The following is a 15,681-nucleotide window of genomic DNA, read 5'->3' as shown; positions in this document are numbered from 1 at the left end:
GGCTGTATGTGAAGCTACAGTTTCACACTGAATCTGGAGCTTGCCTCTCTTGCTGCAATAAGGAGGAGTTCGTAATCTTCACATAATATGCTGTTTACAGTCTTCCCCTGGTGTAAACTCATTCTGTGTGTGTCTTACAGGCTCTGTTAGCAGCATGGGACAGCATCTAGGGAAGAAGGAGCCCAACACAGACGGCAAGGTAAGAGGGCTCATCGCAGCTTTATATTAGTTTTCTTTTATTTGTGTGCGAGCGGTGGCTGTTATCTGCTGGACTTTGGACTCTGTGGCACAAAGGCTGTTGGGCTCCTTCACTCATGCTAATTTACTGCTGCCGCTGAGCTTTGAGCAGGAGTGACAACCAGTTTAGTATGTGTGTGAGTGTAAGTGTGAGTGTTGAATCTTTTTGGATAAAAAGCTGCACAAATGCCTTGCAAGTGTATGTGTGTCTAAGGTTTTTGTGGCAAGTGTTTTGGGTTTTTCCTTTGTTTCCAAGCAATTTAGTCGATGAGATTGAGGTTTTGTTTTTTTAATTGTTGCTAGACTGGAATAAGAAGCATGCTCAGTGTACTTTATATTGATCTCTAAAAATAGGGAAACCCTACACCTTGGCACACCTGAGGCAGTTGTTTTTAAAATGTAATCCTGTGTAGACTTGAATTGCTGCAAATTTTCAAAAGATAATATTCGGCACACTCCGTTTTCAACAGCCGGCATCCCACTCTTAATTGAACCATGTTGCCATGGCAATATCCCAGGCATCACGAACCTCCGCGGTTCTCTTGGGTCATCCCCTCGAAACAACAAGCCTCTCCGCAGCACCACTCTACGAGAGAACCCATTTAAACTGGAGAGAGTAAATAGATGATGGCGTGCATCAGGGCTGACATTAAACCCTCTCCAGGTACACATCTCATTTAAACATTAGCTTTGGCCCAGTGATCAGTGGCGCTCAGATGGGCTACCACCCTGCTAGTGGGGTATAAAAACACCACATTTTGGGGGATTTTTGCCCATCTGAATCGAGAAGATAAACTATTGCTGTGTCAGTGCACTTGCCTAAAAATAATGAACTGGATTAAGGTGACGCTGGCTGGTAATTTCCTGTGTGCTGCTGCTGAGAGCCTGAGCACAGATCAGTGAAGTTATAGCCAACAAATACTCCACATCTAACAGGAGTTCTATAGCTTAAGCAGAAACTGTGGTATAAAAGAAACAATGATCCAGTGGAGAATTAAGTGTAGTTCGTGCCGCGAGTCGACAAATAGACTTTTTCAAATTGGCTAGGACGCAAGGTGTACTGCTCTGCCCTGGGGCTAATGCTCCACAGAAACTGCTTCTGATAGTGTTGTATTTAAACAGAACAAATCTCTGTGTGACTTTCTTGACTCATCTGTGTGCTCTGAGACTGTGCTTCTGTATGCCAAGCGTGGAGGCGTGTTTGGAGGCTTAAATTAGGACGTTAATGTAGTTTAATGATATTCGATCATTAACCCCGACCTTGTCTAACGACTTTAAGCCATTGCAAGTGAGGCTCCAACCGTACATGAAGAGGTTTTGAGTTTATTGTGAGGTCCCCGACCCCAAACAGTAAGCGAGTTAAAGCAAAAGGAAAGAATAAGGCAGTTTAATGTGTGCACCGTGTAAACCCTGTAGTCTGCTGTGTGCTCTGGGTTATGTCTCACTACCTGGCCAATGCCTGTGACGGGCAGAGCGATCATGTGGTGAATGGGGGAGCCCGAACCAGCAGGGGTGCTGCTGGCGCAGCCCACGTATGATTTGTCTCCTATTCCTGCAAAAACACACACTGGAGAGGAGCAGGAGAAGTGGATCAATTTGTCACGTGCCGAGCTGGTGGGAGAGGTGTTGGGGGAAGCGTGTCGCACTAAAGCAGCATTGTTTATCCTATGCAGACACATATTGTGCCGTATATCTTTCTTTGTATATAATTTATTTTCCCCTTTCTTTCAGCTCCATTATCGTAAATTGAAGTCAATTTTAAAAGGTCTGGCACAAGAGCAGGTTGTCATAGTGACCGTGGAAAGAGAACAAAGCGTGACAGGGTAAGGCAGGTTGTGTTTAGATGCTGAAGTCAGAGTCATGATCCTTCCCCCAATCCCTTATCAGTTGTACCTATCCCTTCACTCACACACCAGGCAAAGTGTTTCTCTGTCAGCTTTCGGACAATTTCTCACCGCTGTTATTTTACAGCTCTAAATCCCACCTGGATGTATAAGATGATAACACTGGCCTTTTTATTTTGCCAGAGTAGAAATTTAGCCATAATAAGGTTTGCTCAAATGTGCTTTTAGTGGCTAGTGCTTTTGAAGATTTCGCAGAACTCCCGATAGAATACAACCCAGGACTTAAATGTGTCACTGGAAAACATAACAGAGTAACAGATAAGAACTATTTGCTTTTCCTTTGCTGCTACTGTATATTGGTCCTGCTCGGATGTAGTCTGATTGCTGTGTTGTCAACACTTGATTACAGACAGAGGCTCAGGCTGTTGCATGCTTACAGTTTGCATAAACAGTAATGACTAAATTTGGCAAAGTGTGAGCAGATTTTTAAATGAGAACACAAAAAAATGCAACAAATGCTACACTGACACATGAATAGCAGCCCAAGCTAGTACCCATTTGCACGGCTTCTTGCAGTTTCAACCACCGTTTTGTTTGTGCTCATTAGTGGCCAACCACAGGCTTTGTGGCAATTCATGCTGAGACCATTTTTGCTCAGCGACATTTAAAGAAATTGACTTTACGCTTATCTCAAATGTCAGCAATTTTACAAGGCAATGCAGACTCTCTGCCCCTCCCCACCTAGAAGTACCTCTTCTTACACATGTTGCTGACTCAGAGATACTATCAAAGCCACCAGTTTGTCAACTGACAAGAAGTTTTAACAAAGGGTTACTTTCTCCGCCTTCAAGCTCAAAAACAGCATGGGAAAGTGGCTTTTGTTACAGGAATACTATTTTTCCAGTGCTGCTTCAGGGAATTTGCAGTTCACATTCTCACATAGTTTTGTAAGCCATTCTGGGAAATGTAACAAAGGAAACAACAGAAGAAAATTTTCTTGGTATGATGGTCCTGAAATGGAAAAGAATACATTCATTGAAGTATCTAGTTAGAACAATCAACGCTAGAATCAGAGCACATATTCAGACAGGCAGACAGTTTCCTAGTCTACAGATGTGCAATTTTAAGCAATGATATGCAAAATAACTTTGGGGTGGGGTGTGGGGGGGCACTTTTCTCAACTAAGGTGAGTGATTGAAGTGAACATTAGTCAGAGCGCAGGATGCCACTGATTGGCATATAAGTAGTCATAGATGAGTTGTTCATAAAGGATTTTACCCCTTAGCAGTAAACCTACAACAAATGCTGATGAGGGCTTTGAAGAGGCAGAAAAAAGAGCGTAGAGCTACAGAAGCTCACCAAAATACTCTTAAGTGATGATTAATGTCATCATTATTAAGTGATTAAATTAAATAAACCAGTTTGTATAATCTGTCTTTTTATGTTGAGCTGATCCAACCATCACTAATGTGTCTGTCACATTGATAATTAAATTGTGTTGATTGACTTCCACCTTAAAAAAAATGCTCTTAGCTGCCAGTTGCCTGCGACTGGCACTGCAAATTTAGCTTTTTTTTCCTCTCCTGTCTGCACATTTAGTGATGAAGGCAGGCGAAGAAGGAGAAGTAGGGACAGTTAACTTCATGAATGAGTCATAGGCTGTGTTCTATTTACATTGATACTCAAGTCAGAGAAGCCCCACCCACCTGACTTTGCAATCCAAGACTGCGGCAGTGTACATGCGTACGAGTAAAACTTGCACTCACTCTAGAAGCCATATACAGAGCAGTGACCAGATTTTATCACCATGCTTTATTTGTGAATGTGTTTTTAACCATAAAAACATTGCTGTATTGCCAGTGATGCATGAAAGGCTCTGCCTTGCTATGGAGCAAAGCTTGTTTGTTCTTGCATTTCCAACTACCTCTACTACTAAAACAACTGTCAGTTCCCACATCTGAACTTTGAGGTAAAAGGAACACAGCAGTTTATTTAACGTTTGTGGTTATAGCTGACTAATATATGATGTAAATTTGCTACCAAGAACCTTGGTTGCAATCACAGACATGCAATCATATGCCATCAATGTTCTCAAGAAATTTAAAAAAATTGCAAAGAGGAAGGACTACTGCCGGGATAATGTTTGTGGTCGATCTCATGACAGAGTCACCCACATCACTCGCTGCTGTAAGTTTAGAAATGAAGGTGATCGTCAGATGTTTTGCAACAGGAAAAATGCAACCGAGCTCTTTCACAGTAACTGACTTACAAAAGCCATTCACAGACATTAAAATGATAAAGGCTGAATGATTTCCTGTGTCAGTATCAAATAGACGAAGTACCAGCGTGGTAAATAAACATAGGGTAGGTGAACCTACCTCACAGGTAGGTCTGCGATTTCAAACACTTTGTTAGCTAAAATAAAGGTGTTGATTACATTGTGGTATTTATATTTACTCTTATGTCTCAGATTAAATTCTATGATTAGGTCTAATAATTTCAGTCGATTGTGCTCTGGATCACTGGGACTAGAATGTTTGTGACTTACTAGGTTCCAGCATTATCTCGTTTGGCTGGCAAGCCTGTGTGCTTGATCAGTGTAACGCCCACCTGGGTAATGACAACTGGTTACTGCAGTGTTCACTGAAACGCAGAGCAGAGTGAATGCAGACTATGTTTTTGATTTCCAGTCTCTGAGCTAAGAAACTGCTTGGACCGGTGATCTGTCCCACTACAGATCACCTGTAGAATTTTCCAAACACCTTCAGCTACACAGGAAATAAAAATGCAGTGTTAAAGGAGGAAAACAAAGATTGCAGATGATGAAATTGAAAGTAACAAGTTGTAATTATTCTTACCTTACTAATTCAACTTTATATGAAAGGATTTTAGGATCTTTGACGTTAGCCGTTTCTGTAGACGAGCCATGTGGATATCTTGCAGCTCACAACCTTAAATTAGGTCCTTTTGTAATTTCACAAAAATAAGTTATGTGCTACTTTGTGACTCACTGCAATGTAGTTGCAATACAGTGCTATTACTGAAGCTGTTGAATTAAAGACTAAGGTCTCCAGATGAGGGAGCTTGATGCCCACTTAGTAGACGGCCAGTCTACAGAAACACAGCTGTGTGACTGTGACTGGTATGTCTGTTCCTGTGATGTATAGCTACAGGGTTTACAAACCCTTTGACTAGTTATTTGCCTTGGATAACATTTTACCATTGGATACCATTGTATTCAATGCCCATGATTGGTAAAACTCTGTGGCTTTTTAGCCCAGTTAAGTCTACTGCGTCTCGCTTTACTCACACATTTGTGCTTTTGATGTGCTTGAACAACATATTGCTCAATTTTATATTGCTGTAAATGTATATTGCTCTTTGGTCTTAATTGGTTTATCTAATGGTGTTCTTACAGCTCTAATAAAGAAATAAATGTTTGGTACATTCAGTCAACATCGGGGATAAAACTGGCCTTGAGAAAGTAGAGCTCCAGAGACTCCAGTGTCTTTTTATACAGTACCTTACAAATGTGAGATGAAATGTCTTCCATCTGTAAAGAATGGACAGGATGTAACACTGGAGGGTGCAGTTATCACCAAACCACATGTACGAAGTGGAACCTGGATCCCTTTGAAAGTCTCAAAAGACCCAAGTGCTGAAATGTGTTCAAATCACTGTGTTCCACTCCCACTCTCTGTGCTCAAATGTCAGGAGTGCTCGGGAACACTGAACCACTTACAGTATCCTAGTGCTGAATGGGGATCAGAGGCCTCACTGAAGCTGAAGCAGTGGAATTTTCCATTGTCACACAGCAGTACAATTACAGAAGAGGAAGACTTAATTTATTATTTTTAATGGTGATGAGTGGACCAACCAAATAAACCTCCCAAAAAAGAAGTACAATAAAAACAAGGCTAAGGCAGTTTTATGATGAATGTTTTATTTGGGGGGGTTGGCCTTTAACTCTGATGTTTGTGTCTTATATTAGTGACAACAGTCCACTCTTTACATGTGGGATAGCCTTAAAAAAAAGAAAGGCATAACTCTTTACATCGTAGGTACTAGGCTTAAGTCATGATATGTGGTTCTGGTCATCTATAGTAGTAAAAAGACATTTTACCAAAGCTAGCATCCAAAAGTAAAGAGTAAAAGGAACAACATCTTAAGTAGAGCCCAATCTGTTTTATGGTGGGCTAATACAGTGGTCCTTCGCTATAACGCGGTTCACCTTTTGCGGCCTCACTGTTTAGCGGATTTTTTTGTTGTTGTGCAATTTCTCATATTAGCTGTTTACTATCATATCCTTTATCCAGTTTGGGGGGTGGGGAGCTGGCCCAGCTGCCATAGGGCAAGAGGTGGTATACGTGGGGTACATGGTGTCACAGGGCTAACACATTTATAATGGTGATAAATAAAAGTGGAAAAATTAAAGAAGAGCCAGGAGAAACACCCTTCAGCCAGGTTGATGTTGCATCGTTTTCCCACCAGAGGACACTTTGCAACTTTGCTGTTAGCAACTGGGTTTGAAACAACAAGAACATAACAGGTCCAAGCACAGTCAGACACAGAGTAAATGAGTAATTAAAAAAATAATAAACCAAGACAATATATTAGCAAAATCTTTTCAGGTTTCGTGTGTCTGAGAGAAGGAAAACAAATATAAAACAAATATCAGTCTTAAAGATCATATATTGGTCAGGCTCTAGTCTTAAGGTTCTCTGGCACTTGTGTGGTGGTCTCACAACTTATTCACCTGATTGTACTCTCTTCAGGGTTTGTAATGACCGGGGGAGGGGGATCTGTTTGTGTGATTGTGTTTTATATAATCTAGAGAAATGTGTCGCAGTTGGCAAGCTAAATGTTCAGTAGGTTAGGACTGAGAAGGGCAGGAAAGTATGAATAATTGTCAGGTGTTGTCGAAGCTGTCACAGGGTCAGGACGTACTTCTGTCTCCAACATGAACTTCTTTTGAAAGCTCTACTTGACAAGAACTGTATTTTTAATAAGGCACCTGTGGCGAGTAGTGTCACACCGACAGCGAGGATGGCATTAAGATGTCAGTTTAGTTCTCTTAGTTGCCCACATCGCCCTTTTCATTTTTCCTTTGATGTGGTCGTGTCGTGACAAGTTTTTAACGAGGACCCCTTTAGTTTTGTATATAATGTGTGTCCTTCAGAGGCTGAAAATCCAAGTGTGCCTTGTGGCCAAAATGGCAGCCGTATTTTTACAGTTGCACTTAATTCAAACTGATTTATTTATTTATTTTTAAATGTGAAGTCATTTACATGCAGATCCAGGCCCAACATCCTCCTTGGTGGCAAGGACCTTCATTTTAATGACCATCCAAGCTTCTGTGACTGAGGGTTTTGTTTTTTCTGTGTATTCCAATCTGTTTGCATTGCTAAATCTTTACACTATATGAAAAAGGAAAGGCTAAGAACTAAGGCAAGACAGCTAAGTCGGGGTGTGAAAGAAAATCTAGCAAAGGTTGAATGCAACTAGGATTTTTAGTTGTGATTGCCATATCAGGTTTGCTGTACAATCACCAGCTGATGGATAAAAGTGATGTATTTCCTGACTGGAGTTTGCTGTATCTCATTGGATGAAATTGGATCAGAGATGGTGCTAGCCCCAGAAACTTCCTAGTGATTGCTTTGGTTGGTGGCAAATGATTACCTGTAGTTTATTGTTTTCAAATGTTATCCTGCAAATACAAACTACCAGCCAAGAAGTAGTAAAACTTAAACAGCCATGCAAACTGGAAATGGAGAAGGTTCACCCTGCAGAGTAAAAGTTGTTTCAGCGCTAGAGCCAAAATCTTTCACAAGGTGCAACTTTGAAGGCATTTGATGGATATCTCCAGTTCCATTTTTGGCATGCTTTTGAGTTTGTTATAATTTATTTATTAGAGTAGCTGAGTCCATAACCCATAAAGTCTATAACTTCACCTCAGGCTAAGATAGCAGTATACTAGTGACTAAAGTAATCACAAGGAGGTTTTTGGAGAACACCTTTTCCCTAGGGACAGGCAGTTGCCAGGGAAGTCACTGCCCAATCTCTAGGCCTGTGTGACTATGTTATTCACTTGATCTTACATTGTCACATGTCCAAAATGGCAGATAAGTTCAAGTCACATGGTTAGAGGTCACATATCTGCAAATCCTCAATAGAAATTTAAGCTTTATCAGTGCACAAAAATACATGTGGAGTTCCTTTTTTGAATTGTTCACCAGCGAAGTGCAGAGTTGTAGACTCGTTATTCAGTAAACAAGCAAACTGGCGAAAGGACTTGAGGAGCTGGGGTGGCAACAGTAACCTTGATGAGTTGTAACCAGAAACCTGAAGTTTGGGTTAGTCTGGGCTGGTAGCCAGGGACCTGGAAGCTAGGCTACACGTTGGCAACCAGAAGCTAAAGCTGTGGCATTAAGATGTCACTAAGGTTTGGGCCAAGCAAAATGGGAGAGGAACTGTAGAAATAAGCCAAGACAAAGGGGAGCTGAACAGAGAGAACTAACAAGACAGGAGTTTGGGAGGCAAGCGCTGAATCAGCCAATCAGAAACTGCATAGATAAGAAAGCATGAATTTCAATAAGCAGAATACTAACAGAACAGTAAAAGTGGCCAGTTTACAGATGAGCACTGCAAAGGCAGAGACTGTGTTCTAGTTGCAAAGGAGTGGCAGGGCAGAGTATTTCAGAAGACCTGATTGTTCAAGTGGCTGCAGCTGGTCGGGCACTGTTCAGGCTACAGGGCACCTGTCTCCAATCCTGGAATCAAGCACCCACTAACACAGAGGCTGCATGCGAAGCAAGAGAGGAGGCAGAGTCCCTGATTGGCTATTTCGATCAAACGTGATTAACCATCTCATATCCTGGGAGCAGCTCTTCAATCATCCTACTTTGCTCACTGTTAGGCTACGTTCACACTGCAGGCGAAAGCGCATCAAATCTGATTTTTTTTTTTTTTTTGACCCTATGCGACCCATATCCGATCATGGTATGACAGTGTGAACGGCACAAATCCGATATTTTCAAATCCGATCTGAGTCACTTTCGCATGTGGTACTGAATCCGATACATATCCGATGTTTTAGAAAGCGACTGCTGTTTGAATGGTCATGTCGCATTAAATCCGTCTGTTACGTCACTGACACAAGACAGACGCCAATTAACAGCGCCAGAGAAGCGCCCGAGAAGACATCGGCTGCATGACAAATGTCTCGTTACCCACAGTCACTGACATGACTTTTTCTTCTCTAGTAGTCATTTTTATCTTTTTTTTAAAAAAGAATTTATGCTCTTGATGAAAGGGGAAAAACTTAATTAAATTTTGTCCAGTAGTAATTTAATCTCCTCATATCAAGACTCATTTGTTTGCATAATAAAAGACCAAAAAAAGGAGCACTTGTTGACTTTTATGTGATTTGCATTAGTAAGTGCTTGCTCACCACACTCTACTGTCCCTCAGCTGTTGCGACTGCGTCACAGTTGCACTTTCCTCTGTTCTGATTTAATGGTGATCCCACAGCTTTTGAATGCCTCTGATTCCCCATGTAGGCAAGCCCACTAAGAAGCAGGCACTGTTCATGCCTCTTCTGAGGGGGGGATGTTAAGAGGATTTATAAAATCGGAAGGCACTTCACTGTACATGATGGTCAAAGGCTGTAAACATGCCAGTCATAGTGACATAACAAATTCTTTGGATGAGCCAGAAGTGTGAATACAGACAGTAATAATAATTCAGCTTGCATGCTAGTGTAAGCTTAGACTTTGTGTGTTAAAAGTGGGTGGGTTGTTGCAGATGAATCAGTATTTCTATCATTATGTAACAACTAATGCCATTTTACTTCATATTTTTCCCGTATCACTTCCTGCTGTTTCAATGCTGTCAAAATGGTCAACTTATGAAATAAAAGTTACACAACAAACATGTGTGCACAGCTGTTTGTTGATGCTCTGTGAGTTAACAGTTAACATGTCCCACCACTGCAGAGCCAAAATGATCAACGGTGGTTACAGATTGTTTATTTCACAGGCTAACTGGGTTCTGAACAGATGTGATTATGATGCAAAACATTTTAATTGAATGACAGATTTTGTGCGGCCATCCGTATCAAATTGGTCTCTGATGGAGAGCTTTTCAGCCATTTCCCAGGTGACATCAGCAGCTAGCGAGTGACTGTGCTAACAGCTATCATCTGGTTTGATTTTGCTGACTTAATTCGACAAAGTTGGCTGTATGTGGCCTATGAACTACAGTAATTTTGACATCTCTGCAGTAGCCAGATCTCCTAAAGGATTGAAGATGATATTGAACACAGGATTTGCATATCAGAGCATGATCAAAAATGACCTTTCCATGACCTAAAATGGGTAAATGAAACCTAATATTAACAAGAACACATGCTATATTGCGCTGACATTATTTGTTTAATAAGAGTTAAGCCAAAATGTATAATCAGTGGGGAAAAAAACTAAGTACACTTCATATTTCAATCAATAGCTTGTGAATCACCTTGACCTTGAGTAACCTGAAATTCTCACTTTCTGCGTGACATTATTTGTTTCTCATATTGTCTTTTAGGTGTTTTTGGCCCACTTTTCTGTAGAATATTTCTTCAGTTCATTGAGTTTTGTGGACATTTGCTCATGCACAGCTCTCTAAATGTCCCCTGCAGCCTTCAAGTAGGTTGAGATCTGGACTCTGACTGACTCATTACAATTTCTTTATTTTAATCTTTCAGTAATTCTTTAGCTCCTGGGAAAATTAGCGCAAGTCTGGAATATTTGCCCCTGTTATTTGAGTAATCTTTCTCATTGAAGAATGGCAGACTTAAAATTATTTGGAAATAGCCTTATAACCATCCTCAGACTGATGGGGAGCAACAACTGCTTCTCTAAGATCATTGCTGATTTCTTTCCTCCCTAGCATTGTGTTAACACACATTGCAAACTGCCAAAACATCTGCTTTTACACAGGTGCTCACACTTGCTGCTGATCAATCAATGCATTTGATTAGTAGCACCTGGCTGCTACTTATACTCTTAATTCCTTTGGAAGCATGTACTCAGTTTTTCACTCGCTGCTTCTGCGTTTTGGCTTAACTTTTGTTAATGAATATTAGCCAATAACATGAAAATAATTGAAACCATAATAATGTCCTTTTGCATATGCATTCCAGACAAGTTTCTGCCAAAGATTCACAAGTGCATGCATGTAATAAATCAATTAATCAATCAAAATAAGACGGATGATAAATAGATAAAATCCTGACAAAAAGTCCCGGTCACACATTCAGTGTTGCAACAGCTTCCAGTGTGCACATGATGTATCCACTTCTTTATGAAAGTTGAATAAAAGTGTCTCAGCTTAATTCTGTCTCATAAAGCACCTAAATACTAAATGGGTATAATTACCTCCCCCTCGCATTGTCTCTCTTTCTCATCGCCCCTCTCTCACACAGTTGGCCTGTTTGTCTCTGTCTTTGCTTTGTTGCCATGGCACCTCAGCATCTCACCTCTTCAATCTGTTTTTGTGTTCTCATTAAAGGCTCCGTCACCTGAACCCAAAGAAACGGCAGTAGCAGAACCTGAACAACAAGATGAAGTCTTTGGTAAGAGGTCTTTGAATTAAAATTTTCATGCATATTACATATTGGAAATACTTCCATCTGACAGACGAGGAGATGTGTATGTTTTTCACTTGATGATGAGAAAATGAATGACAGTTTGTAGTGTGCATAATCAGCTCTGCAGCAATCTAAAGATTGAATAGAGGCCTTCCCAACCCATACATGTCCACTTATGAGAGTCAAAGCTGGCATCAGTCAATTTAGAGAATATCCATCATATTTTTTAGCCGCGTCTGGCTGGTTTTAAAAAAGTTAGCAATGATTTATGAAGGACAGCCTTTCTTAAAAGTACTGTTCCAATCATTCCAAAGTTTTCTGTTGATTCTTATAGTTTAGAAAAGTTTTGTATTTGGGTCACATTCACGGTGATGTGTTTCGTGTGAACGGATCAGGTATTACAAATAAGGCCTCTGTAATACTGCAGCTCAGCAGATGAGGGCAGTTGAGTTTGATCCACAGGAGTAGACCCATGTAGGTTGGTTATGATTTGATTTTAGGGGTCAGTGCTTTTGCAAATTAGAATGTATGGGATTATTTTTGCAACCAGAGGCAATTGCAGTTGTGCGTGCAAATATGCTGACTATGTCTTTTTTTTAAAAAAAGCAGATTAAATCTCTCTGGTGGAGTTTGCACTGTAAGGCACTCTGCTTAAAGAAAAGAAATCAAATTTCTAACACAACAAAATCAACATAGGTTGTCTTTTTTTCTTCTTCTTCTTCTTTTTGTCCCTACTGTCAGTGAAACAACTAGAGTCTGTGACGCATCCTGTTGGCTCTTGTTTACTGTGTAAAGATGCACCATGCCAGGGTGAAGGAAATTGTTTACGTTTATTTTGTTTGTTTGTTTGTTTGTTTAAGGCTTCACATACAATATGTGCTCTTGCTAAACATCCAAAGCCATCGGCCGCTGAATTGCAGTGATTTAAGGTCTTTTTAGCCACCTGCTGAAGTTTGTATTTTTGCCTAGAAGCAGCTAAAATACCCAGGAGACAGAGCGGAAAATATGTGCAGCGTATTTACTTTCCTGTCCTGAATTTTGGGACATTTTCTGGGTGAGGCTTGGTGAATACCAAGCCAGGAATGATTGGCTCACATGTATGGACTAAAAAGTGGCTAAATCACAAAAGAAAATCGCAAAAGCTACTTTTTTTTTTTTTTTTTTTTTTCTTTAGCCACTTTTGACTGATTTTCATTGAGAGCAGTGTTGTAAATGGCTCAGTCACTGCTTGTAACCAAAATAATCTATTTTAAGGTTAAAACACTCAAATAATATTTAACTTTAACTCTTATTTCTTTGTACTTCTTTAGTTTTTCATAGTTAAAAGAAAATATTTTTTATAATATTATGAATAATACAATAATTAAGTTAAACTGTTTCTGGTCTAAAACTTGAATATTAGTAGCTAAGCTAGCTTTAGAGTTGCCAGAAGGCATCGACCAGTAGAACATTCTAGTCTCTATTTATTTACGTTTCATGAATTTTTTTATGACATGCAAATGAGTTTGCCAAATCACCTCAGTCCATATTCAGAATAAGCTTATTCAGAAGCTTATTATTGTTATTGGCAGGTTTAGCTTTCTAAGCTAACGCTACTTATCATTTATTGGTAGCGTTGGCTTAGAAAAGTAAAGATGTTTGTACAGTTTATCACATGGACATTTATGCAGTTGTGACAAATATCCCTTTTGACTTTTAGCTATGGAAATGTTACTTGATGTTCTTTCAAAAAACGTGTGATGATATTAGCAACTAGCTGGCTAAATGTGTCATCAATACTTTTCCAAGCTTCATTTGTATCATTTTATATAAAGTTTTGAGCCCTAACTGTTACGAGCACTTTGGTTCAGTTACCATATCACTACTAATACTAATTATAAGAGGACCAAAGAATATACGGGAATCTGATCGGCCTGCATGTCTTCTGTTTGTTAAGATTTTCTGATTCATAGTTTTGTCACAAGACGAGAAGGGCAAAATACTGTCCAAAGATACAATCCAATGCTGGGCACTCGATAAAACAGCAGAGCAGGCCTGTTAACATTCCAGCTATTGAAAGCCGCAAACACTTTGAGCAGCTCTGGCTGTATATGGTTTACATTTGACCACATCTTTTCAAAAGTGTTTCAGTCACTACTAGCAACAAACTATTTGCCATAACTCCATATTTATGTTTGTTTTATAGAGAAATAAACCTCCCCTTACACTGGTCACACAAAGAACTCGTACAAACATGTAATGTGTGTTAAATTTGTGTTGGGCAATAATTTTGCCATAGGGGGTGAAGTTTGAGACTGATTGTTGGGTATATGACTTTTACATTTATCTCTTTAAATGACCCACCACTCAAACCCAGGGGATGCTCTGGAGAAGGAGGAATTAGTCCAGTCTGGCTTCTGCACTTCTCCAACCTTCACACAGTAAGGTTGGGGGAACATGCAGTGCTTTAGGCTGCTTTGTATTTTGGTAACAGCTGTTCATAAACTGAGAGACTAGACTACAAACAAAAACAATTAATATAGTATTCAGTGACTATCCAAGAAATATAAAGTCATTGAAGCGTGAAATCACTGGAAAAGAAATCGAAAGGTCTAATTTTCTAAGAAAGGTCAGTATTGATTTCCTATAATGCAAAACAAACTTATCAGTCCAGCTGCAGTGTGTTTGTATGCGTGCATGTGAATGAAGGCACAATTAAATTTTTCTGTCCATAATGATGTTATGTCATGGAAGCTTGTTTGAGTGTGTAATCACGCCTGTGTGCGCAGCACCAGAGAACCACCACTCTTGCTTGTTCTCACTGATTATCGGCAGGAAAGGTATACCACGCAGAAGCTTCATCAGATTTGATCCACTCGATATGCTCCTCCTCCTACAACCTCGGTAATTAATGTCCCTCCTGTTAAACACTCACCATTGATTGGAGTGGAACAGACTTAAAGGGTCCACTATTGACATAAGTGTTTTTAAGAGGCCACGTAGCAGTTCTGGCAGCTCGTAGGTATACACAACTTAGGATACAGGTTAAAGTAGCCATCTCTTTGTAAGGCAGCCTAAAACATAAATGACTCAACTGCATACCACACTCATTACTGAAAAGGGAAGAAAAATAATTAGTTTGGTATTTAGATTGATTAAGATTTTGCCCTTTCCATGTCAGCTAAGTTTTTGCTTAGCCTTTCCTGCAAACAGACTGGTTTAATGAGGTTTTTCATCGAAAGGACACCACCTCTGAGCTCCTCAATATTATTGTGTTGATTCTGCTTTAACTCTTAATGTTTAACTGGATCTTTGCTCAGTCTGCGCTGGCCTCGGGTAGTGTGTAAAAATCACGTTTTCTTATCAGTTTTTAACTCATTGCTGCTCTGGCTTGTGCACCAAGGCTGAAGTAATTTAGTACCATTAGGTGATTCTGAAGTGGTGGACAAAGGAGGAAAATGAGGGATTTCCATCATATTGGCCCAATGTGAGTGGTTTATGACCAGCAGGTTAGCAGTCTCTATTGGAGCGTGTTGTAGGGTGTAGTGGTCATCAGCAGGCATCATGACTCATGTCTCCATACTGCACTTCCTGTTTGCAGTGCTTTTTTTTTTTCTTTTTCACTGAAGGGCAAACACCACCATTGGCTGTATGGCTCTTAAAAGCCCATTATGACTCCATTACCTGCCCTAGCTTCCAGCAGGCCCACAGCAGAGCAAGACGGGCCCCCTTTAGCTGTCAGGGTGAGGGGAGGAGAAATGAACAGCAGCTGTGGATAGAAACCAGGAGAGGAAGTGTAGTGTCAGGTGGGGAAAGGCTTAGCAATTGTGGCCTGGTCAAAAATCTTGGGGCAAGATGGCTTTAGGTTGTGTCATTTTTTCTAAATCGTAGGTGGTCTGTAATGGAGAAACTCTGGCGATCAGAGTCTTGGCCAAGAACACTTTATCACACTAAGAGGCCTGAGTTTGACGCACCAACTCTAAGATTAGA

The 15,681-nt window shown here is 40.3% G+C and overlaps 1 protein-coding gene across 2 annotated transcripts in view; it reads left to right on the top strand.

Annotated features, from left to right (window-relative positions):
* The window catches only part of LOC146507961 (myelin basic protein-like), a 51,619-nt gene that overhangs the window by 14,292 nt on the left and 21,646 nt on the right, over positions 1–15,681 (top strand). Inside the window, exons 2-3 of one of the 2 annotated variants that reach the window (XM_085176551.1) lie at positions 141–199; positions 11,634–11,697. In XM_085176551.1, the coding sequence (XP_085032677.1) occupies positions 155–199; positions 11,634–11,697 (109 nt within the window). In that variant the 5' untranslated portion in view covers positions 141–154. The remainder of the gene's footprint in view (positions 1–140; positions 200–11,633; positions 11,698–15,681) is intronic. The other variant, XM_085176552.1, reaches the window with a different exon arrangement.

Source organism: Neolamprologus multifasciatus, chromosome 11 (assembly GCF_963576455.1).
Source record: "Neolamprologus multifasciatus chromosome 11, fNeoMul1.2, whole genome shotgun sequence".
Taxonomy (NCBI): Eukaryota; Metazoa; Chordata; class Actinopteri; order Cichliformes; family Cichlidae; genus Neolamprologus; species Neolamprologus multifasciatus.
The sequence above is the reverse complement of the archived record's forward strand: the minus strand, read 5'-3'. Positions and strand labels throughout refer to the sequence as shown.